This window comes from Penicillium angulare (genome assembly GCF_028827245.1).
Source record: "Penicillium angulare strain IBT 27051 chromosome Unknown utg000003l_segment0_segment0, whole genome shotgun sequence".
Classification (NCBI taxonomy): Eukaryota; Fungi; Ascomycota; class Eurotiomycetes; order Eurotiales; family Aspergillaceae; genus Penicillium; species Penicillium angulare.
The window spans coordinates 3,780,985-3,805,609 of NW_026623162.1; the positions used below are offsets into that span (position 1 = coordinate 3,780,985).

A 24,625-nucleotide genomic window follows, 5' to 3' on the forward strand; every position below is an offset into this window, starting at 1 on the left:
CTCTCACGCAGAAGTACGGAGTACAGTAACCGAATCGATCCGAACGCCACTAAGTGGCGCTTTGCGTGAACCCCCTCCACACCCTATCCCGATCTTGTTGATGCCTTCCCCATCCGGAAGCTCCCACACCATAAAATTGACACATCATACAACGGAGTTTCTAAAACTTCATGAAGCACAAGTCCACGTGCTTCCCCTTTTTCTCCAAACCCTTGATTCACCTTGAAACAAAGCGCTCGCGTGTTCGAACCGATCTTCTTTTACCTAATCCGGACAGGGTCCAAGCATTCCAACAGCTGGTATTATGGCTGTGCAGATTGAAATGTAGGTACATAATGGGCCATGAGTAAAATAATACGTGGCTGGTATGGAGAATGCGGCTTTAATTACCCCGAGAAGGATCCATTCCCCACGTATTCCATTTATTCTTGCAAGGAATCCGTAATCTGTATCGAGGGAGAACAGAAGCATAACTTCGCGCGTGGCCGGGAGAATGTCGCAAATCTCAGAGGAAGCTGTTCTATTTTCTTATTGGCTAGTTAAATTAATATTCTTTATTTTATTCTCGTTCTCGTCATCCCCATGTGATCGGCCACGTTTGGTCCCACATGTTTCAGCGATCCGAATAACATAATACGTCGATATAAAATGAATAAATACAGAATAAAAAGTATAATCATAATTTAAATCAAAAAATTGAAGCTTCATTTAACTAACCACCCACGCGAGAATCCACGCTTTCCTAAAGGCGCACTTACCGCCGAGGAAGGGACGGATCAACCCTGCGCAGACCGTCTAGAACCCCAATGACGTTCCCAGCCCTTGAGGACCCTTGTTCGATCTCTCACTGAAGATCCCCGTTGAACCAGCCAAAAGAGCACGTAACCACTCTCATCCCTTCCCCCATTCCCCGGCCAATATACCAATTTGCGTATACTTCCGCTCTGAAACATGTGGCCGAGCCATGTGTGAATAGCTCGCAAATTATTCGTATTCAATTCCAACCCTAGCAACTATTTTTAATTAACCGCTTTGAGGCACTTGCATAATCATCTCGCACCCCCACCCTGCTGATCCTCCTGCTTGGTACCTGCCTATGCCCCAGTCTTATGCACCACTCGGACCAATCGAATTCGCCTCGTCGCCTGTCTCGCATGCATGGGCGGGTATGTTTTTCCCGCTATTATGCTTCTGGTTAAGTGGCCGCTCAAATGAAATCCAGGCCTGACGCGGTTCAAGTTCATGCGGACAACCCGGCCGCCTCGACTGACGGCGGAATGGTGTCACAGGGGCTCATGGCTTGTGGATCCTGCTGTCGTGGGCTTTCGATGCGAGATGATGATCCTTTCTTCATTCTTCTCTGTTTAACTCGTTTAGTTCTTGCTTTTTTATTTTATTTTATTTTATTTTCGTGTCCATGTGGGCCATGCTTCAAGTTCCCCAGTAGCTCGCGTGTCAAGGCATGCCTTGATCTAGTGCATAGTCTCTTACTTCTTCGTTCATATAAAGAGTAAGCTTGCTCCTGCTGGAATGCTTTCATTATCCAAAAGTGTTTCAATCATCCTCATCAATATCGTCGAGAGCTCTCTCAACCTATCAACGCCTTTAGCTCCCGAACGTGCTTCATATCTATCTTAAAGTTCTCCGCTTCGAGTCATTTTTCAGTCGACACGAGCCAGTTCAAATCATCATCTACATAAAAGTTTCTACAAAAGCTTGATCGTTGAAGCAATTCATATACCAGTCATGTCCGGACCAAAGTCAACCACAGCAACGTGAGTATAATCTATAAGCACATAATCCTCACGATAGAAACTAACATCCTCTCTGCAGTGCTCGCAATGGCACCACAAGCTCATCTCTCAGCCAAAACAACGTCAGTCAAGTTCCACGCGCCAGCCGTAACAGCATCGATCGGTTTACCGGAGCACCTGCGTCAGAAGGGCCGTACTACGTCGGTGCCCGGACAGAGGAACGATCGACCCACCTCACAGGATTATCAAATCAAGTGAATGCCATGGATGATATCCTAAAGAGTCGAAGCTAGGAGGGGGAACATGGGAGATTGAAGAAAGGGCCTGTCCAAATTATGTTGTCTATCTGTAAAAACAAAGTTTCCTATGTCTATGTATGTACCAATATGTCTATCCGGCGAGATAGAAAATACCACTGAAAATATTTGCACTCTTCGAAAATATATTCCATATAAACCCCTTCAAAGAAGCTTCGAGATGTACGAGGCAACCTCTTCATATTTGGTGCTGGGAAATTCATGTCCAGCATCATAGAACTTGAACACCGCGTTCCCACCAAGAGCGGCCGTCGCATCTGTGACAAGGTCGTCTTTCATGATGACTGCGTCACTATTTCCACACAGGATATGAACCTTGTGGCTCAATAAGCCCTGTCTTTTAAGGCCATCTGAAGGTTCACTGTTCTGTGTACTCAGGTATTCCCCAAGACGCGCCCAGTTCTTCCATTGAGTTCTGCGGAATATTGGGCCATATCGCATGGTCGACATGAATGCATGAACGAAGCCCGAGTGGTTATCCACCTGCCACACAATTGCAGATGGGACATTAAGATGTGGATACTCCCGAGATAACACCTCGGCATCTGCAGTAACTTCGGTTGGGATCTCCTCAGTGAGCGCATCTCTCATGTGGAGCTTTTCGTTCTTGGGCTTAGGCTTTGCGGCAATAAGAGGTCCAGCCCGTAGCCGTTTTCCGACAAAATACTCGAGAACGTTGTCCGGGATCAAGTTTGTAGCGTATAAGAGACGGGCCTGGAAACTGACGTGGGATTCGTGCAGCAAGCCAGCCGGAGCGAGGAGAACTAGGGACGAGAGAAGGTTTGGGAAATATGAGGCAAATGCAGCAGCGATTCCACCGCCAAGAGAGTAACCGACAAGAGAGAATTTACCGGAGTCGGCGCCAGTCCATGAGACAGGGGATGATGTCAAAGCAAGCATTATTTGTGTAGTGTAGAGCCGCATGTCTTGAGGCAGATCAGATGGGGTGTCAGAGAATCCTCGGCCAAACCTAACATTCAACAATCAGTATTTCACTTCGACGCTACAAGAAGAGGACCGGAGCGTATTTCATCTCTAGGGACATACAGGTCAAAAAGTATCACACGACAACCGCGATCAACCAGCGCATGGGCCAACCCACCGAGCGCGATACAAGGTGTAGTAATTCCATGCACCATTAAGACCTTCGGGCCCTCCTCGCGACCCCATTCATAAACTCGAATCGAACCATAGGGACTATCCACGTCGCGCGCTCCGGGAAGGACGTCATTGGGGAGAGGGAGTTGTCTGTTCTCTTCCTCAGACAGACTAGTCAAGATTTTTGTTCGCGGGGAGGGAAGGACGGAGTTGAGTGGCTTTTCGGGCTCGCGATTTAAAAACGACCTTAAAAGCAGGCCTAGTGTGAACGATGCCCCGGTGACTGCGAGTAGGGGTAGTTGTGTTTGCCGGTTGGCCCAGGAGTCGGAGAGGAAATCCACGGTTTGGTGGTACAGAGCCATGGTTGCGTCCAGATGGTCCCTGAAGCGAGCGTATATTGATGCGGAAATCTATTAGCGAATGGTAATAATCAAATGAATGTGTCTATTGCGAGGCTGGCACAACACGCTGTACAGGAGTGAAGTGAGGGATGGAAAAGTCCGGTGAGACCGAGGCTTATCCCGGTGTCCATGTGGCCGATAAGAGATAAGACGTCATCACCCCAACGCGTACCTGACGATTCCGTCTCCAAACTCTCTCCACCTTATACTTCCCAAGTTGGAATTTGGATGGTTTTATTATAGGTGCTAACCTCAAAGCTGCAGGATTATTATGTATGTGGTCTTGTAGATGTCACCATCTCTCATGCTTACCTTACTTTCCCCTTCTAAGTATGGTCAAAGCAACCTCGACAAGAATTATACTCGCACGTTGATCTCCGATGACCTCATGTGTACTGCCGGCCAGGAACTTGTTCGAGTTTGTAAACCCAATGTGGGTGCTGGACGCCGTTTTGAACAAGGAGACGCAGTGACAGCCAAACGAGAACTGCAATATAGATAGACTGGCGGGGACTGTAGATTCTTCAATTTAAGGGAAAGAAATTCTGAGTAGGATAAACAGAGAAATCGGTAGGGCAGCAGCAAAATGATTGGTCTTACGGTAGCAGACAAATATGTCTGAAGATAGGAGAGTTGCTGTTGTGCGGCTCATTAAGATAATTATAGATCGAGAAATAGGTAGTGTTATCATAGGAATAATAAACGAAGCTATAGATTAGGAGATAGAGTAAGGCACTGCAGTGAGTCAAGTGATGATAAAGGTACATATGTACTATCTGTGTAGAATCGCGGTATTTCCATATCATCATTATGCTTCAGCTTCAAATTCAGCTTGAACTTGAAGTGGGAATGTTTTATTGTATAGTACAAATTTACATACATGTCGTAGGGTAGTCATAAATAGCCCACGCCGCGACTTCAAATGAAGGAAAGACTTCTTTACTGAAGAACAATAATTTCAAATGATTAAAATGAATTTAGTTCAAAAAGTCACCCACTTCAAATTATTCAAGTTATGGTCCGTCGAAGCCTGCCTCTTTGGCTTCCTCAACTAATATATTGGAAACCTATGCATAGTATAACAGAGTTGTGTAGGAAATTCGTTTACTAGTACTCATAGAAAGAAGCAAGGGAACAGTCCTGTTTTCAAAGTTGAAACCGAAAATACTTGACGCAACTAAAACTGGCAATATTTAGATCCTGCAAGACAGAATTCGCATTAGCTCACGATTCACCCTTGCGGGGTTGAAGTAACCATAAACCGGTCGTGGCGGTTAATAACAGGTTGCTGACGAGTTAACTCAGATCTTGGAAAGGAAAGTTTTCCTTATTACCCGGCCCTATTCTTCCGGAAGGTATCATTGCATAAGAGTCCGATCACCTTGGAAGAACCATAAACATTAGACGAGGTAGCACTACCTCCAAAGAAGCACACGGAGTATATGCCTTGCTCAGAATAAAGATACTCACATGGTCCCAATTTTCTTGGTAACTCCCAGAGCAGTACTAGATGTGTCAATAACAATGCCCCACAGTAAGATCGACAGGGTAGCCAAGACCTTATTTAACCCCTTCATACACTTTCATAACCGTGGATGCTGCAGATTAAGGCTTTTCACCAATTAGCACATGGCGGCTCCACATAATACGCCCTGAATTCCTTTGATCCATTTGAAGGCTGACGGTTCACGGACTAAAGGGACGGATACAACGCTTTGTCACATGACTACTAGTACCTGCTACTATCATGATGTAGATATACTTGCTACTACTAGTATTTCCCGATTATACGATTGCCAGCAGAACTATACTTCATGAGGATTAAGAAAAATAAATCAAATATGGTGCATTTTATGTGATCCTTAAATTTGAAACTTCTCTTATAATCTCATGATGCGTGACAGAGCAGAGTGTTAATGTATTACATACGTGGCGGGATCACTCCTATTGTGAATCCTTTTGTTTCGCATTAAGCAATATGCGAATATTGTTGTTACGGATGTTGTCAAGTAGTTTTAGTTTTAGCCGTAGTCTCATTGAAGGAAAATCCCCGCGATTCATCCGTTGGGCCTAGTCAATCTTAATTAAGAGGGGTCTGATCGACCCTGAAACGCCCTATACCGAAATCGTCAGGTAGACCACTTTTCTCTGCCTCGGCATTCAACAACCCTTAGCTGGGTTGTGCAGTACTTACTATCCACGCCATCCACGCCACCCGGCATTCATCCGATCTAGCAGTGTTCTTCGTAGATTCGGCCATCTTTGCAGGCGCCTCATGACGATGGTGAACACGCCACTCGATATACGACATCTTCACAATCCCGTGAAAGAAAGAAACCAGTCTCTAGAGGCCTTTAAGATTCCTGTTTAGTATTCTGCAGTGAGCAATTTCAAATACAAAGCTACGGAAGCGCTAGGATCAATGTAGTCTGCCAATCTTCCCTGAATAAAACCCGGCCCTGATACGAACAGATCGGGCGACCCTCCGCACTGGTGGATATTGAAGCCACTAGTTCTGACATAGCCGCCATGTTTCCAGGCTAGATCCTGAAGAGACATCTATCCAGTTTAGTGATGATCTTTTCCGTCCTGATCATGGAGCAGGGTCCACATCCAAATAAATTCTTGACACGGATGCTGCCCAATCCGGAAGTCACCGATTCTTTAATGAAGGGTCTTCTTTTGAGTGTCCCATACCAAATTGGCGACGGCTTCATGCTCCGTTTTGTTAGATTCAATGTGTCAGGAGAGCCTAGTTAGACATGATATGCCGATGGGGACAGCTTTGGCGTTGGCCAGAGGCAAGTACTATAAAAAGCTGTATCTCCCTCGCATTCTGTAAATTGTTCTTCAACTGCCGGTCAGGGATTCAATTGACGCAAATATTCTTTTTTTCGACTTCAGCTCAAGATGCATCAACGCGCACTCCTTTTCTCTGCCTTGATGGCAGCTACTCGTGCCCAGCAGGCTGGCACTCTCACCACTGAGACGCACCCGTCTCTTACGTGGGAAGAGTGTACCTCTAGTGGTAGCTGTTCCGAGCAATCCGGATCTGTTGTTATTGACGCCAACTGGCGTTGGGTTCACTCAACAGACGGCTCCACCAACTGCTACACTGGAAACACGGTAAGCAGCCTTATCATATAAAACAATGGCTGAGATCTGACAATCAATTGCAGTGGGATGCGACTCTTTGCCCTGATGACGAGACTTGTGCCACCAACTGCGCCGTGGATGGCGCAGACTACGAGTCAACATACGGCGTGACAACCAGCGGAGGTGACCTCACTCTGGGCTTCGTCACCGGTTCTAATGTTGGATCGCGTCTGTATCTGATGGAGGACGAGACCACCTATCAGAAGTTCAATCTGCTAAACAGGGAGTTCACCTTTGACGTGGATGTTTCCAACCTCCCATGTGGACTCAATGGAGCTTTGTACTTTGTTGACATGGATGCAGACGGTGGATTGTCTGAATATGACGGTAACAAGGCTGGTGCCAAGTACGGAACTGGTTACTGCGATTCTCAATGTCCTCGCGACTTGAAGTTCATCAACGGCGAGGTATTGTTTTTTCAGGCGTGTGCAAGATCAAATACCGGGTTTGCTAACATGACATAGGGCAATGTCGATGGATGGGAGCCATCCAGTAACGATGTCAACTCTGGCATCGGCAACCATGGCTCCTGCTGTGCAGAGCTGGACATCTGGGAAGCCAACAAGATTTCCACTGCGCTCACACCCCACCCTTGCTCCAGCACTGGACAGACAATGTGTACAGGCGACGATTGTGGTGGCACATACTCCAGTGACCGCTACGGCGGAACCTGCGACCCAGATGGATGCGACTTCAACCCATACCGCTTGGGCAACACGACCTTCTACGGTCCCGGCATGGATGTGGATACTAGCTCAGTGATGACTGTCGTCACCCAATTCGTCACTAGCGATGGAACTGACACCGGCACCCTCAGTGAAATCAAGCGTATCTACGTTCAAGATGGCAAGGTGATTTCCAACTCGGCCTCGGACGTTAGCGGCGTATCTGGTAACTCAATCACCTCCGACTTCTGCACGGCTCAGAAGACCGCCTTCGGCGATGAGGATGTTTTCACCAAGCAGGGCGGTTTGTCTGGCATGGGTGAAGCTATGGCAGACGGAATGGTCCTGGTCATGAGTCTCTGGGATGACCACTACTCCGATATGCTCTGGCTGGACAGCGATTACCCGACCAACGCGACTGCTACCAATCCCGGCGTTGCTCGTGGATCTTGTGCAACTGACTCTGGTGCACCTACCGACGTGGAGTCTGCATCTGCATCAGCCAACGTAATTTACTCGAACATCAAGTTTGGTCCCATTGGATCGACCTATTCCTCCTAAACGTGAGAAGGCGACTTGATTGCAGGGGCGGGCTTTGATAAGAAGACATCGCAAGGGAGGGGGATCTGGAAGATGTTGGATTTAAATTGATTTTTTTTTTCTCTTGTATTTATTGATTTCACTTCTTTTCGAGAGGGCAAGCCTCTCATTTTTTGTCCATTTGTTGTTGATGTTGAGTTAAGAGTTTATCGAGCAAAATAAACGGTTGAACTGTGCTGATGTCATTGACCAATAAAACCCTCCACACGGAAGATCCTCGGCCCGCAGAAAAAAACCGAGAGCTTTAAGCTTCACCCTGCAGAGTTCATTAAAGACATTCTCTCAATTCTCTTAGTCGGTGATCCGATAATTCTCCGACGCACCATATATCGCGAGCGCAATCATGTTCGACTCAGTCTGCTTGCTCCCGCTGTTGTCCGACCTCTTTTCTCAGGCCATCCACCCCAATGAGCCCGTTGTGTCTGCAGGTCTTGCCTCAGGGCATGTCCAGACATTCCGGTTGCCCTCGGAAGATGCTGGCAGTGAAGACGATACCGCATCCAATGCTTCTGCTAATGGAAAGGGACATATCGATACCATGTGGCAGACAAGACGACACAAGGGGAGCTGTCGGACCTTGGGATTTGGCGTTGATGGAGAAATGCTATACTCGGCAGGCACAGATGGCCTTCTGAAGGCCGCAAACTCCGAGACTGGAAGAGTGACAAATAAAATTGCTATCCCTCTCGAGAAGAAAGGGTAAGTTTTTCCGGGAGCAGTTGAGATATTATGTATCGTCTGAAGGCCAAGCTGACCGATCGGGTTTTTGTCTTATTTAGTGCTATTGATGCACCCACTATCGTTCATGCACTTTCCCCTCAAACTCTCCTACTCGCAACCGACTCTAGCGCTCTTCACCTCTATGATCTGCGGATTCCTTACGCTAGAAACTCGGCTCGACCAGAACAGTCGCACCACCCGCACGATGACTACATTTCTTCCTTGACCCCTCTACCCGCCTCCGATACCAGTACTTCTGGGTTCAGCAAGCAATGGGTGACGACAGGCGGTACCTCCTTGGCTATCACCGATCTGCGAAGGGGTGTCCTTGTACGCAGTGAGGATCAAGAGGAAGAATTGATCAGCTCCGCGTACATGGGTGGCCTAACTAGCAGTGGAACTAGCCGTGGAGAAAAAGTGCTTGTTGGTGGATCAAATGGTATTCTGACACTATGGGAGAAGGGCGTATGGGATGACCAAGACGAGCGAATCTACGTTGAAAAGGGCAATGACGGCGGCGAGTCAATTGATATTCTGAGTGTCTTCCCAGATGAGTTAGGTCATGGCAAGGTTGTCGCAGCTGGTTTGGCGAACGGATTGGTGAAGTTCGTACGCATTGGCTCGAATAAGGTTGTGTCGGAGGTTCAGCACGATGAGACTGAGGGTGTTGTTGGGCTCGGGTTTGACGTCGAAGGACGTATGGTTTCCGGCGGAGGTCAAATTATAAAGGTCTGGCATGAGGGTGTCGATACTGAAGGTGCTGGTGATGAGATGGGCGGGGGCAAGCATATGATGGACAGTGATGACAGTGACGATTCCGATGATAGCGACCGTGAGAACAAACAGACTGCGCAGGACCGCAAGAAGCGAAAGAAGGGCAAGGGCAAGGACCGCAGTGGAGGACAACATGTCATGGCCTTCCACGATATGGACTGATCATGATGCAGTAATTCGTTATATCTGATACCCATCTGCAGAGCACATAGATATACAATGCAGTAACTTACAAAAGTAATTGATCCATAGCGCTGGTGTTCGGACCAATTATATTAACAATGATGCAATGCCCAAAGCTACCTCTACATTGTACTATTACATGGTTAACGTGGAATCGGCCCTGAACCTGAAGGATATATCCATATCCGATAATTAAAGTTAGCCTAATTTATATCCGATGTCTAAGAGCTTATTAATGCTGAGCTAGTGAGCCGGGGGTTTTCCGCGAATCTTCACCCGTGAGTTCTTCGAGGACATAAAAAGAATTATATGAGGCTATATACACATTCTGGGAATGCAAGATGCTTATACAGATCTCTTGTACATGACTGTTGAGTCTTAATTCAAAATATCATCAACTTGTGTAAATAAGACACGCAAAACCTTGAGCTTCGGAACCAAGTACAGCTCGAACTGCCGACGCTTGTCTCCATAGCCCCACGGAAGTGCATGACGTTCATCGGGTCGAGGTGGGGTGTGGGGTGGATGCTCAATTATAAAACAGCATTGGCTCGCCCGAAATCAGTCCAAATAAACTATACACAAAATCAGACATCAATAATGGATTCTTTCGAATATAATTCCAACCCTAGCCGCGTTGTCTTCGGCAGCGGCACACTGCAGAAACTACCGGATGAGATCGCCCGTCTACAAGTGAATTCCCCACTGGTGCTTTCTACACCCCATCAAATCAACCAGGCCAATAGTGTCAAGGATGTGCTTCAGGGCCAGGTGGCTGGAATTTTCACCGAGGCGACGATGCATACCCCAACACATATCACGGACAAGGCACTCGAATATGCAAAGGCGCAGGGTGCTGACGCGGTGATCTCCATTGGGGGTGGATCGACGATCGGGCTGGGCAAGGCGATCAGCATTCGCACAGGGCTGCCTCATATTTGCATTCCGACTACTTATGCAGGCAGTGAAATGACTCCTATCTTGGGAGAGACTGAAAATGGACTGAAGAAGACGCGTTCCGATCCGAAGATCTTGCCTGGAACGGTGATTTATGATGTTGACTTGACGATGACCCTTCCGGCAGCTATGAGTGCTACCAGTGGAGTAAATGCCATTGCTCATGCGGGTAAGTGGTGCACTCAGCCTAATGTGTGGCGCGATTTGTAACTTTCAATGACTGACCATTTTGAAATTCTAGTTGAGGCACTCTATGCCCGCAACACTAATCCTATCATCAATATGATGGCTATTGAAGGTACTCGGGCTCTTGCAGCTGCTCTGCCAGAAATTGTCGAGGACCCAACTTCCCAATCTGCCCGCTCCAAGGCTCTATACGGTGCTTGGCTGTGCGGTACCTGTCTTGGTAGTGTAGGCATGTCCATCCATCACAAACTGTGCCACACTCTTGGTGGTAGCTTCAATCTCCCTCATGCTGAGACTCACACCGCCGTTCTGCCTCATGCCATCTCTTACAATGCCCCCAATATCCCGGAGGCTATGAAGCAACTCGCAGATGCACTGCCAGACAGCGATGGCGATGCGATCCGTGGTTTGAATGTTTTGTTGGCCAAGTTGAAGGTGGAACGGGGACTGAAAGCCTTTGGTATGAAGGAAGAAGACGTTGACAAGGCGGCTGATATTGCTGTTTCTAACCCGTACTGGAATCCCCGTGCGGTTGAGAGGACCCCGATCCGTGAGTTGATTCGAAGGGTCTGGGCAGGTGAACAGGCAAGCGCAAACCTGTAAATTCACCTAAAGCTTTACGATGGAATGTATCTAGATATTGGAAATTAATTTGCTTTCAACCAAGTACCAAATAGATTCACCAAATAGATTCGCACATTTAGAAGAGGCTACTGAACAATCAGAGCATTCGAGCCTCTCATCACCATTTCTAGCTAAAATGGATAAAGGGGTCCAGTTGTAAATAATACCTTTGGTATTCTGAAGGAACAACTAGGATAAAGTTACCTCAAGCTCAGTAATTGAGAGCAGTGAATCACCTACAGCTTGCCTCTTGATTCCCTGAAGAATTTCTCGGAGTGCCAAAAGATACGTATTTGTGCATAGCTGGGATTCATTCTGTTCGAAGCGATCGGTATCAGATTCAAGAATGAAAAAGCCACCTTTTTGCAGCATATCGGGTAACCCAGATACCCATCTATATTGAATGGGTTAGTATGACTTCGTTATCGCATACAAAAGTCTTGCTTCCTTACCTATAGTCAAGGTCAAATTTCTGGAAGACCGCATTGATACTTTTCTTCCCATGCTTGCGCTTCGGATCCTTTGATATTTTGGTGCATTAAATCGGCATCCTCCCATTGAATGTAACCTCCAGGTTCTATTCAACAAGATCAGTCCGTGCAAAGTAATTGTCCATTGTAAAGTCACATACTAAGAATGGACTTCACCCGTTGAATGAGTTGTGGTACTTGATTTCGACGGAAATTGCTCGCCCACATCCGAAGGTGTACCACATCATACTGACCCACTAATGAAGCAGGGGGCTCATCAAATGCGTCTAGCAGGCCCAAAGAAACATTTTCAGGCCACAGATCTGGTGAGGGATATTGATTATTAGATACGTCGAAGCCATGTAACTGGACAGATGACGGGAGCTGCTTTGCAAGGTCAAAACTCCAGATACTGCACGACATGTTATTCAAATTGATACTGTAAAGATTTTTAGTCGCAAAAAGAAAGTGTTCTTACGCCGTTCCTGTTCCAATCTCGGCTATCTTCATGTCTTGCGTCAGGGGAATCTTAGGGTGCAGCTCGTAGCCTTGATGCATTTTCCATAGGAGGTGCTCTGGGCTTATTTTATCTTCGAAGAATGGAAAGATCACCACTGAACCGTTAGGTGGGACTCGGTCCTGCAAAGGAGCGGCTGAAGAAGTTGCACGGTTGAGACGCGAACTGCTTGATGACCCGAAAAAAATCGCGGAACATATGATATCAGTAAAGGAGGCAATTAGGGAGCTCACCCAAGTTTGCTCGCGGGATACCATAGCTGCTGAAGAGCTCATGTCAGTAAGGGAGCGTGGTCCTGTTCAACATTTAGGATCCACGATTTCTGGATTGCTTTCCCCCGATAAAGACATTTGGGACGCATTCGGTGTGCTCTTTCCTTCCATAACTGCCTCGGGTGCCGCAAAAAGTTCTGCGATTGAAGCTATTCGGCGTTTAGAGTCCACTCCTAGAGAACTGTACTCCGGCGCGGTGCTTTTTATCGAGGGACCAGAAAACTTAGAAGCGGCGCTTGTTTTGCGGACTGTATTCCAAGACTCAAGTCGTCAGTGGATTCAAACTGGGGCTGGGGTCATCTTACAATCAAACCCTCAATGAGAGCTGACTGAGAAAGAGGAAAAGTTGGCAAGCATTGCCCCATTTGTGGTTGCTGACCTCGGATAATTGCTTGTAAATGGGCTTTTTTCATTGTGTGTGCGTGTGTGTGGAAAAGTTTAGTTGTAACTTTGTTTTACTGCAACCTCTTCCTTAAGCTATATTGAAATTTGAAGAATCTGAATTCTGCGTAAATATATAGCCTATATGTTTCTTTTGTGTAGTTGTTCACTATACATACATACATACATACATACATACATAGTGGGATGTCGGGCATCCACCAATGGGCGGATCCATAATTTTTGTTATCGGCGGCGGGGGGAACATTTGAAGTGGGGGAATTCACTCTTTTTTTTTTCTCCGATTTTAGTTTTTTCCCTTCGATCGTGCCATTTACCCCTCCAAAACACCACACCAATTTATGAAAGCTCCCGATGGGCTCTGAAATGGAAGCAGCCCCGGTGCTGTCCACTCCGGACGATCGAATTTTCGAATCTGCAGACCCTGTTGTCTCAACCCGCACGACTCAGCCATGTTCCGATGACGAACTTTCAATCACCTACGACATTGAACGTACGCTGAAGGACATCCGCCAAGCTCGATACAAGCGCATCGCTCTTCAATTCCCAGATGATATGCTCCCTGATGCCCCGCGGGTATTCCAACTACTCAGCCGCGGCTTGAATTCAAAGGAAATTACCGGCGCGAATGGAACAGATGGCGGCCAAACGAACGGGGGGCCCAATACCGTGGAGGACGTGTCCCAGTCAGTATCTGAGCTGTCTGTGAATGAGGACAAGGAGAAATGGTCACCACGACTATACATTCTGGCGGATACCTCCTATGGCACGTGTTGTGTGGATGAAGTAGCGGCGGAACATGTGGATGCCGATGTGGTGGTACATTATGGGAGGTCTTGTCTGTCACCAACCGCGAGGTTGCCGGTGATCTACGTCTTCACCAACAAACCCTTGTCTATAGACCCCGTGGTGGAGGCTTTTAAGACGACTTATCCTGACCCAGCGACCAATGTCATCATCGCAGCCGATGTCACCTACTCTCGTCATGTCCCGACAGTGTATCAGCGTCTTGCCGATAGTGGCTATACAAAACTGTTTGCGACTGAGGTGGTCCATGACCCTTCATCTGCCATTCCTAACCGCACCGTTCCTGGTTACGTTAAACAAGCACCGGAGACCCTAGCGGATTGGCAATTATTCCATATCTCTGACCCGCCCACTACGCTTCTTCTAACCCTTGCTTCTCGCGTTGCCGCAATTCATATCTACCCCACTGGCGACCCGAGCAACGACAATGTCAAACCATTGCAAGCATCGACTGCCGCTGTATTGCGAAGGCGCTACGCACTGACCACGCGACTCACCACTGTACCAATTTGGGGCATCCTGATCAACACACTGAGTGTGAAGAATTACATGGGAATCGTGGATCATGTCAAAGAGAAGATTGCCGCTGCTGGAAAGAAAAGCTACATGTTTGTGATGGGCAAACTCAATGCAGCCAAAGTCGCTAACTTCAGTGAGATTGGTGGCTGGGTGGTGATTGGCTGCTGGGAAAGCTCATTGGTTGACAGCAAGGATTTCTGGAAGCCGGTGATCACACCATTTGAATTGGAACTGGCCCTGAAAGGCGACTCCGAGCGGGTGTGGACAGGATCATGGCAAAGCAACTTTCAAGATCTTCTCGACCACCCAAATGGGGATATGGATGAAGAAGACCTGGCAAACGGTACAACCATGGATGATCAAGAAGATGACATGTCGGAACCCGAGTCAGCGCCGCCCGAGTTTGATCTCCGTACTGGGCGCTACGTTTCGCATTCGAGACCGATGCGGGATCCCGCACCCCGCGCTTCCGCTATTGATGGGTCGTCTGGGCCATCCGCTGCTAGGGCGTTGGCTCGACGGGCTAAGGGTGATCTAGCGATGATCGGCGACACCGTCTCCCCTGGAGCCGAGTTTTTACGGTCACAGCGGACCTGGAAAGGGTTAGGGAGTGACTTTGACATCCGATATGATGAGGAGGAAGATCCATCGGATAGTACGCTTGTCAAGGAAGGGCGCAAGGGTATTGCCAGGGGCTACACTGTCGGCGAATCAGGCCAGAAGCATTAAACGGATGCTTTGACACATAGAGGGGATCATCACACTTCCCTTTCCACTGGTCGAGTATCTGATAAGTCTCTTTGTTTGGTTCTACTGGTGTCTACGAGTCTCTCCGGGCATTGTATATAGCATAAAAAATCTACCACAAACTAGAATTTTTCCAAGCAAACCACTGGCATTTAAAAAACTATCGAAATTCCCATGCCTGCTATCTATCAATTAATATCCCCCCTAAAAATACAACACTTCACCAGCAGAAGTTGATTGTTAACAACACCCTAAGCTTATCAATGCGGATCCATCACATGACACCACGGGCGCATCCGGATTAAGCTGAATATCTTGATCAGTTTGAAGTTGAATTTCTTCAATTTTTTTTTCCACATTGATTATCGTGTTAGACTGCTCCATCTCCCGTCGAGGTGGTGTATCTTCCCCTCTTTCTTCGGCATTCGTGACTTGATCCTTTTCCCCTCACAATCGTGGTGTCCTTCCCCTTCCCCTCCCTCGCTCCCCCTTCGGATTCGGGGAATCCGCCCTTGCGATCTCACCTTATCGATTATGCTTCACTTTCAATAGCCTTGCATGGTGGCTTTTCTTGAGATGTGAATTTTTTTTCTCCGTTTCTCAACTTTCGATATCATAATATCATGTGCTGCGCCTTTATCCTACTCTCTCGCGATTCCGCGTCTCTGGACTTCTCGACTTAGAAAGCCGAGGAGCAACCCGAGGTTTAAACTTCACTCCGCAAATCCTAATGGACCACCACGACATCATGGCGACAGGCCTGGTTGACCCCAAGCCAGAGCCTCAGCGGCTAATGGAAACAGCCCTACAGAACTCAGTCCTCCCAGTTGAACGTCCCATTTCACTGTTCGAACGAGTGATCACGACCAATTCCCCCATCCTAGAGTCTTTGTTACTCCAAATTCCGACCGATACCATCATCAAACTTTATCATACCTCGCACTACCTTCGCACATTTCTTCGCTCATATCCGACCGCATGGAGGGCTCTTTCATTTCGTCTGCTCTACCCATCAGGTACATTACCAACCACCCGGATCATCGTTCCGGGCATGTCAGATCATGAATCCCAACGCCAGTCTCGCCCTTATGCCTTGGACCAACTGTTGATGAATGTGGTGATACCCTTCAGCTCCTGTCTCAAGAGCTTGGAATTGGATAATACTGCTGTTTCAGGACAGATCTTGATTTCGACGGTACTGCATGCGCGCAGGGAAACATTAGAGCACCTCTCAGTTCGAGGCTGCAAGAATGTGTCCCTCAAGTATCACGTCATCCCATATTTGACAATGTTCGGATTACAATACGATGTGGACATGGAGAAGAATATCGGGAGTTCTCCAGCGACCAAGCGCTTGGTTCTCAAGAGCCTTTACGTGTATCGATGCCGCCATCATCGCCGCCGGCCTTATCTCTCGGCCTCGCTGTTGCGCAAGGACTCGGATTCTGAACCGACTCATGAACTAGTCATCCTTTGTCATAAACTGGGCATATGGACCGATACCGCGTGGTGCACAACGCCTGCTGGCAGGTGCTTTCGCCGGCGTGGATATGTTTCCATGCGTGTCCCACAGGGATCCCCTGAAGTGTGGGTGGTATTTGATCGACTCTGGAGATGTAAGAACTGGATTGGGCCAGTGAATACCGCACAGTCGTCTCGCATGCATGATGGTAAGCTATGGGAGAACGGTGACTCCGGGACCTATGGTGAGGCCGTGGGCACTGGCGAGGGTCCTGATATGGGCGAGGGTAAGATGACTCCTGCGCATCTTCGCCGCAGTCATACCCAGTTTGTACAGGCTGTGAAATGCGACGGCTGCATGGAGGACATTTCAGAAAGATGTGAGCAATGCAGTATCTTGATGCATTGTGTCGGATGTCGGAGGACTCTATGTGCCAGTTGCGCTTACGAGCGGCCTTATCTTCGTCATGCAAATTCTGGTGAAGCTACCGAAAATCACACAAGCAATCCCGACTCTCTATGGTGGGCCCCCGGCGCTACGTTCTCACCTAGCTCGATGCATGATCCCGTTCCCAATCCCCTTGACAACAACTCCTTGTTCAACGGATCAGCGCCTCCATCACATCCTGCTCTAAAGTTTCATTGGTGTTGCACAGAGCCCATCTTCTCTGGAGGTGGGGGCATCAGCATCGGCACTCCCAGTCGGGACGTGGACCAAGTACGAGCGGTGCCTTTGCCTCGCGGCCGGGGCTGGGAAGACCTCGAGTATACTGTCAGCGAGTGGAGCAAAACTTTCCCAAAGTACGCTTACGGCGACCCTAGCAAACCGGATTATTCCCTCGAGACCGGGCACCTTGCCATGATGAAATGGTTGCTAGGGCCTCCTAATCGGCAAGTCTCACCATGCCCCCGGAATCTATGCCAGGAGTGCTACGACTCGCCACAGTGGAAGGTCCACTGTAAAAGTTGCTCCAAACCTCTTTGCATTGAGCATGACCTACGTGGTCTCCGTTTGCGCATCTGTGGCTACAGAGACCTTGCTTTTGAAAAAATGACTATTCAAAATCGATCGGCGGTCAATCCTCCGTCTCCTAGTGCATCAATAGGTCACCTTCCGGCATATGACCTTCCTTTCCGGACCCAACGACTTGTCGACTCCACCAACAGCAGTTTCATCGATGACCCACCGGGAGATGAGGTCGTAGAGGACAACTCCGAACCTCTGGGTGGAAATTCGTCTCTTTTCCCTCGCCATCCAAACCGGTCTTTCTCCGCCCCACCCTCCAATCATTCGGGGTCATCGTCCCCCTCCTCTTCTTGCTTTGAGCCCACATTTGAGGCACAGCGGTGGCAAGGGTGTCAATCGTTCTTTTGTCCTCAATATCGTGCCGTCGGTGATCAACGCCAACGATGCCCAAGCCATCTAAGAGAGTGCAAGGCCTGTGCGGTCTATGTCTGCCAAGATTGCGTACAATCCAATCCCCCATGCAAGTGCTCCTACTGCGAGGAAAACTATCTGTGCCCAAACTGCATGAAAGACCGTGCTCGTGATGGCACCTGCCGCCGTCGTGAGGAGGAAAAAGCGCGGAGAGAGCGCAAGTGGAAAAAAGACATGCGAGTCCTTGAGGGGATTTTGGAACTCAAAGTCGCTAACGAGATGGCTGAGTTTGCTGGTGAATTCTTTGGTCTGGTCGAACATGACCCGGATGATTCAGTTCCCACCGGTGTACTCATTGACATTCACGAGGCCGAGGATCCTTTGCCAGGCAGTCCTCAAAGGCCACATGTTGAGCTTTCTACAGACATGGGATCCACTCTATTCGCTGGCAATAATTACCTTGATTCCCTCTACGAATTCGAATAGTTTGCCCCCTCATTTGCTGCATCTTTCTATCGGCCGCAATTCATACCGGGATCGTTCAGCAATTCTTTCCTTCCCCCTTTCATCATGCCTTTTATTCATCTGATATTCCTTTGATCTCGGTTTCTTTAGCGAACTACCACATACCACGGCGCCAGCGAGGATTTCCCCCTGACATTCATCTTTGTTTTCTATTTTCTTCTCGTTTTCCCCTCTTTGTCTTTTCTACTCATGCTTCCGATCTCCCTCAATTTCCCTTTATGGCATGTTTTCCGATGGCGTGTTTCCGAATGGACCTATGCATCGAGGTAGCAAACGATCACCACGGTGGATCAACCAGGCGTTGAAACATAGCGGGCGCATTTCTGGCCGTTCTTCAATTTCCATTCTCTTTGTCTTGACCCCTCCTTTCCATTTGGACCAAGACTGCAGACGGAAAGCCCTGAGCGCTCTATCCTCAGTGATATACGGATTTGCAGGAACAACAACCGGTCTGACGACGTGGCTGGCCAAGGATGCAGGCACCAAGCTGGTCTTACGATCTATTTTCCCCTTTCTTTTCCTCTCTTTTTATTATATTTTATTCATATCCTTTGTCTATCGACCAGTCTTTTCATCCTGCCTGGGGCTGGTTAACCTCAGTCAGGTGCATGATCTAGAGTGGGTATGGTATGGGCATATGCTGGTTGATATCCTTATGGTCACATCACTAGTGCAGTGGAATGAATTTCCGCCCGGTCACATATCTTACTCCATTATATTTATCTATCGGTGAAGCAATCAATGGTCCTAGTCTTCAAGATAGGACCAAATTTAGTCTTGCCATTTCTCCGAACTTAATCCAACCCGCAATTTAAGTCCTTCCAATATAGATCCTAGAATCCGAATGGCTACAGCCCGAGCTTACCTCGAGGACTAAACCGTTTGACTTTCCCTGCAGCGGTGAGGTGATCGGACCCATCGTCAACCATCAAGTGATTGGCAAATATTCACCTCATGATGCAACCTTGGATGAAATAAAATGTCCACCCCCTTTCCTCCGATAATTTCCTCGCTTCCAAGTTTTTTTGTCTCCATTTCCGAGATTGACGTATAGATTCCAGTATCCTCTGATAGAAGAACAAGGGCACTACTGTACAGCCTAACCCCCACTCGCCCCCGCTAACCCATATCGAGACACCTCCACGGTCCTCCGATGCCACAGATATGCGACGGATGTACTTCTGCCTGCCGGATGGATGTTGGATTCCGGACGATCGTACTTTTGTCACTCGATCAGGGATATTTGTCAATGATATGACAAATGGCTCTATACTGATCGGCTACCTGCTGGCTCCAACGAGGCTTCGGTAATATCCGTTGTGAATGCGATGAGTCTTGTGATAACAGATTTGCGTCGTTCTAGTTGAGTAGGTTGTTGACGTGGCGTGGCGATTTGAAGTGTAGGAAGGAGAGGTCTGCTCCGAATGATGACTCTTATTTCTTTACTTTGAGGCTCTCCAGCCATGCCAAGTACAGCCATAAAATTCCCTCTCTAAACCTCATACTACTTATTCGTAATACCTAAGTACATATTCCCAAATTCTAAGGGTATTTTTGTTTAGGTGCTTTGAAGATTCAGCAGCAAAAGCAGTAGTGCTTCATACTTCCAAGTATTCCCCCCATCGTGAAATCGTGATCTACAAACATACCCTCATTGGCTTTCGGGAATGAAGGATGGTATCATATGTGTCAAAAGTACCATTTCCAAGGTATCTTTGCACTGGGGCCTCCGCCCCATCCGGCTCGAATCAGGACTCTTCCCCCGACACTAAGCAGCGCTCTGACACGGCCCCTTAACTTTTTCCGGTGTTGGCCGTCTCTCTTCCCAGGCGGTCGGGCCCGTAGGGTGATGCCGTGATTTTTTCTTGGGCTCCAAATGTTTATTTGTCTATTTACCCGATGAACTGGGTGAACGTGTACAAATGCCGCTAAGTACGTAGTACGAAGTATAGTCTTGTGGATTAACGTCAGCCTGAGCCTATATGTGGCTCTTTTATGTGCCGGATGCCACTGTTGCTCGAACAATGTTGCCTGTATTATAGCTAGATATCCCTGCTAGTCTGTTTTACATTCCTTGCTAGTTCGGGTTCTTCATAGCCCTGTGGTCGTCACTTGTACATCCATCATGTTGTCATCGAATCAACGCGGGGTCGAGTAGTGTAGCCGCCTGAGCCTGAGAATAATGACCAAATTTTGGATGATGTGAATATGTCGTTGCTGTACTTTTGTCTACTGATTATTTTATTCACTTCAGACGGTCAGTGCAGCGTCGTCTGTCGGAAGTTGTTGCCCTCAAAAACAGGAATCCGAGGATGAAAAGCACAATGAAACTGTCCCACAAACCTTAATTTCCTTCACCTCCAGAGTACGTGTTCTGATATTCCTCCGAGTGTCGCGCTGAAGGTCTAACGCATGTTGACAGGCTTCCGGGGCACCAGCCAGGGATGTCCAACACAGCCACGATGCAGCTAATTAACTGGCGACTATCGGAGCGGAGCAGGTGATGTTGCTGTCACGACCCAGCAGTAGGGTTATGATCGGCCGTCAGAAGAAAAGGCAAAGTAGCATGAAGCATGAAGCAAGCACGTCGGCTCGATATTGGGGGTGTTACTAGATGGTGTCATCTGATAGCAGGGGTTAACCCGGTTGAGAAGGGGAGATGATGACTGGTGAGTGGTGAGTGGATGGGGTAAGTACAGGAGGATGTTCGTAGGTCCGTGCAGAAGAAAGCGCATTCAATAGTGGCTCGCGTATCGGTAGTTTCAAAGGAGGTCAGTGTTGGATTTACTACATACGTGGAGGGGTGTATCTGGGTCGAGGATGCGGTCAAGGAGGAAAACAACGGCCCTGCGCGCAACCACGTGGGGTTTTTTATGTATTAGCATGGGATAATATGAAATGACTTCCGAAACGGGTAGTATAGGCAGCAGAAGATATTCCAAAAATAATAATGATGATGAATATAATTATAATCATAATGAAAAACAAGATGCAACGGCCCTGCGACGGAACCGTCTTATCGGCGGTGAAGTGCAGTGGAGATAGCCAATAGATGTTTGTCCGGCTGGGGCTGCCCGAGATCCGTGCCACATGTGTAATGGGTTATTGAGTCTTAGTTTGCTGCACTATTGCAGGGTTTGACACCGTATCGAAGGAATAGAAGGGGAAAAATGCAAGAACGAAGGGTGAGAGAGATCGGGTGGATCGGGTGCTGATCGCTGAGATCAACCCAACCCGCTTCCCCGGGTACACTTACATAGAGGTGGTGGACACTGACAGAGTACAGCTGTACAGCTGCACCTATCATGTGTTTGGAGATGACTGTAATGCATTGTGTTTCTTGTTTCGAATTTGTTTAATTAATAAAAAATATAAAAATAAAAATAAAAAAGTGGATCCCCTTCCAAGGTTGTTTGCTATCATCATCTTTTCTTTTGCTGCCTTGTCTACTGCATTCCTTTCTACTATTATTATTTAGTCAACCATATACATCCATGACCCATACTAGTAACCCACTCTACCAAGGCTCCAGATATCAGATCGCCTGGCGCGGAAGTATAGATAAATCCCCCCGATTGGTACGGGGCGACCTCGGGCGGTTCTGAGGAAGCTATCCTATAGGCGCTCCGGGTAAAATTAGTGGACGCAGCGGGCGGCCCTAAGACTCGGAATGGGGCCGGGAAAGAAACCTAGCATCGTTCAAAGTTGATGGGAACCTCAGCTGGTGGTACGGAGTACGGGTTATGGATACTGCAGCTTTTTGAGTAGGAATCACCCACAGTCACTAGTTCACCGTACTCTGACATCATCAGTAATCTTATAGGTTTGTCTTTGACCCAGGGGTGTAGTGGAGAGGAGAGAGGGTATGCGTGTGTGTGTGGAGAACACTACTCCGTACCTATTAACAGTGTCTTCTTTGTTTTATTTCGTTTTTTTCTTCTTTATTTCCTTTCTTTACCTATTACCTATTACCTATTTTTTTATTGTTTTATTATTAGTATTCTTTTTCCTTCTTTCCTGCGTCTCTGTAAAAGGAAACACCCTCAAGATTCTAATGACTATCATTTTGATATTGTAATTTCGTCCAATACTATGCTAACTATGATGGTTATTTCCGTTTCCATTTGTTTTTTCTCTTTCTTTTTCTTTGTTCCTGTGCTTCAAAGGAGCTCGCTCAGCTTTGACCCTGGCCCAGTTCTCAATCAGCCACCACTCGATCTCCCCAGTAAGCCACTCCCGATCGCGCAGCTTCTTATTTCCATCCCTTGCTAGAACCAATCAACTCGGACAAAAATCATACCCAATCGTTCACATAGCGCGGAATTTACCCGGGCTGATTTAAGTGGATTGGCTAAGCGGCCCGTCCTGCCGTAGACGAATCCAGGGACAAGCCAGATAGTCGGTGAACACTTCCAACAATCCCCCAGCTTACCACCCCCTACCTAACCGGACTTTGCTTGGTGCAATCGTGTCATTCTGCCTAATAGCATCATGTAAGCATTGATTAAATCCATGAAAATAATTCAAATAATTCAAATCAAAAATTCCCGGTTTTTCGGTCTGCGGCTGTGGCTCGTGACCGGTTTCTGTCCCGGGGCAAACATTTTGAAGAATTTTGCTTTTTGGATTAATGGATTAAATGGATTTATTGATTTTGAATTATGGATCTGATTTTGGGGGGTGGGATTCCATTATTCCAGATTTGATTTTTAATCAAAACATTATTTTTTGGAGGGGCATTTTTTGAGAAATTTCCAAGCTTGATAGGACCCGAATTCCACATCTCAGTATGCATATAAAGGGGCCATCCGCCTTGCGACACAATGATACTACTAGCTGCCAAGAGACAGATGATTACATTTCCTACAATCAAAAACTACGAGAGATCAGAAACTACTTCAACTCAGTTCTTTCACTCTTCTACTCTTCTGCTCTTCTCTTCTCTGTGAATATTATTTCGCACATACATACTTGCAAGCTTCGATCTATACTTCCGCATTTCATCTATACCTACTACGTCATCGCCACAATGGACCAAGTCAAATCACAAAACCCTCAACAAGAGAAGAAGGATGCCAAGCCTACTCAAAGTGGGCACGAAAGTGTCGAGTCATACCAAAGACGCTGGGCGCAGTTGATGGAAGACACAAACAAGCAGCTTCAAAAAATTCGAGGTATGATCGCGAACTCCTAAATCTTGACATATGACACATCATATGCAGGGAGGATGAAAAACATTGAGATCTGACATCTTATAATGTAGAGGAAGAAGCCAGAAAGTCAAACCAGACATCCGGTCGATAACTTTCTCCTTTAGCGCTCTATACCACTCTGTGACGGTCGCCACGCAATACAAATGGAGTTCATCGGTGTTTTTACATGGGGTCAATATACCCTTTTCATTTTCATTGTTTTTTTTTTGTTCTGTTTCTCCTCTCTTTATTTCAATTCTTGTCTATATGTTTCATGATGATGTCTTGCATATTGCACAAGGGGTCAGTGCAATGCATGGGGGACTCCCAGATTGAGGACTACATTCGCTTCATGGTGGAGTTGGGCCGTCGTTGAGATATGGAATCTTCAATTTGAAGATTGACATGGACATGCTGGCATTTGATGACCGTCCGGAACTGGATCTCCCATATTTCTTTTTGTTATTTATTCAGATTTTTTACTCAACTTCCATTGTTTCTTTGTCATTTCTGGGAATTCAATTCCCGCCCTCGTATGAGGATCTTCTAGAAAGTGGGAATCCCGCAGCGAGGCTTACATATCCAAAGGAATATCCCTGGTTGATCGTTGCCTCTTAGTCAAGATTGAAATCGTGGCTTATACAGTCCACGCAACACGCAACATAAGTGGTCATGAACTACCTACATTGTCATTCTCCAATCATGACTTGAAAATTGCTCTATTGTATGTACAAGGTAGCAATTTAACCAGCCCGAGGACCTTGACATTCTTTCAAGATATACCGACATGGTAGTTGCATGGCGCGCCTGCATCCGAGGACGAAGTCGGTCAATGGCGCATGCATGTACAGTTCAACAACACCCGTAGCATATCAATGGCCCGGTAATTGTATCCCCATT

At 47.4% G+C, this 24,625-nt stretch overlaps 9 protein-coding genes across 9 annotated transcripts; 7 read left to right on the forward strand and 2 right to left on the reverse strand.

Moving 5' to 3' along the window:
• Positions 1 to 1,746: 1,746 nt before the first annotated feature.
• N7478_003550 (uncharacterized protein) lies at positions 1,747 to 2,047 on the forward strand (the record flags this gene model as incomplete). Its single annotated transcript, XM_056919764.1, has 2 exons — positions 1,747 to 1,775; positions 1,834 to 2,047. The coding sequence occupies 2 exons, from the start codon at positions 1,747 to 1,749 to the stop codon at positions 2,045 to 2,047; spliced, it is 243 nt and encodes an 80-aa protein (XP_056782922.1).
• Positions 2,048 to 2,215: 168 nt separating this feature from the next.
• N7478_003551 (alpha/beta hydrolase) lies at positions 2,216 to 3,531 on the reverse strand (the record flags this gene model as incomplete). The annotated part of the gene is made up of 2 exons (XM_056919765.1): positions 2,216 to 3,041; positions 3,119 to 3,531. 2 exons carry the CDS (start codon positions 3,529 to 3,531, stop codon positions 2,216 to 2,218), a joined length of 1,239 nt encoding a protein of 412 aa, XP_056782923.1.
• Positions 3,532 to 6,480: 2,949 nt separating this feature from the next.
• N7478_003552 (glycoside hydrolase family 7 protein) lies at positions 6,481 to 7,952 on the forward strand (the record flags this gene model as incomplete). The annotated part of the gene is made up of 3 exons (XM_056919766.1): positions 6,481 to 6,696; positions 6,750 to 7,133; positions 7,191 to 7,952. 3 exons carry the CDS (start codon positions 6,481 to 6,483, stop codon positions 7,950 to 7,952), a joined length of 1,362 nt encoding a protein of 453 aa, XP_056782924.1.
• A 382-nt stretch (positions 7,953 to 8,334) lies between these two features.
• On the forward strand, positions 8,335 to 9,647 carry N7478_003553 (uncharacterized protein; the record flags this gene model as incomplete). Its single annotated transcript, XM_056919767.1, has 2 exons — positions 8,335 to 8,690; positions 8,771 to 9,647. The coding sequence occupies 2 exons, from the start codon at positions 8,335 to 8,337 to the stop codon at positions 9,645 to 9,647; spliced, it is 1,233 nt and encodes a 410-aa protein (XP_056782925.1).
• A 621-nt stretch (positions 9,648 to 10,268) lies between these two features.
• On the forward strand, positions 10,269 to 11,414 carry N7478_003554 (maleylacetate reductase; the record flags this gene model as incomplete). The annotated part of the gene is made up of 2 exons (XM_056919768.1): positions 10,269 to 10,794; positions 10,867 to 11,414. 2 exons carry the CDS (start codon positions 10,269 to 10,271, stop codon positions 11,412 to 11,414), a joined length of 1,074 nt encoding a protein of 357 aa, XP_056782926.1.
• A 210-nt stretch (positions 11,415 to 11,624) lies between these two features.
• On the reverse strand, positions 11,625 to 12,697 carry N7478_003555 (class I SAM-dependent methyltransferase; the record flags this gene model as incomplete). The annotated part of the gene is made up of 4 exons (XM_056919769.1): positions 11,625 to 11,829; positions 11,928 to 12,012; positions 12,067 to 12,344; positions 12,384 to 12,697. The coding sequence occupies 4 exons, from the start codon at positions 12,695 to 12,697 to the stop codon at positions 11,625 to 11,627; spliced, it is 882 nt and encodes a 293-aa protein (XP_056782927.1).
• Positions 12,698 to 13,450: 753 nt separating this feature from the next.
• On the forward strand, positions 13,451 to 15,151 carry N7478_003556 (2-(3-amino-3-carboxypropyl)histidine synthase subunit 1/2; the record flags this gene model as incomplete). The annotated part of the gene is made up of 1 exon (XM_056919770.1): positions 13,451 to 15,151. One exon carries the CDS (start codon positions 13,451 to 13,453, stop codon positions 15,149 to 15,151), a length of 1,701 nt encoding a protein of 566 aa, XP_056782928.1.
• Positions 15,152 to 15,917: 766 nt separating this feature from the next.
• On the forward strand, positions 15,918 to 18,494 carry N7478_003557 (uncharacterized protein; the record flags this gene model as incomplete). Its single annotated transcript, XM_056919771.1, has 1 exon — positions 15,918 to 18,494. One exon carries the CDS (start codon positions 15,918 to 15,920, stop codon positions 18,492 to 18,494), a length of 2,577 nt encoding a protein of 858 aa, XP_056782929.1.
• A 5,068-nt stretch (positions 18,495 to 23,562) lies between these two features.
• Positions 23,563 to 23,837, forward strand: N7478_003558 (uncharacterized protein; the record flags this gene model as incomplete). The annotated part of the gene is made up of 2 exons (XM_056919772.1): positions 23,563 to 23,707; positions 23,797 to 23,837. 2 exons carry the CDS (start codon positions 23,563 to 23,565, stop codon positions 23,835 to 23,837), a joined length of 186 nt encoding a protein of 61 aa, XP_056782930.1.
• Positions 23,838 to 24,625: the final 788 nt, after the last annotated feature.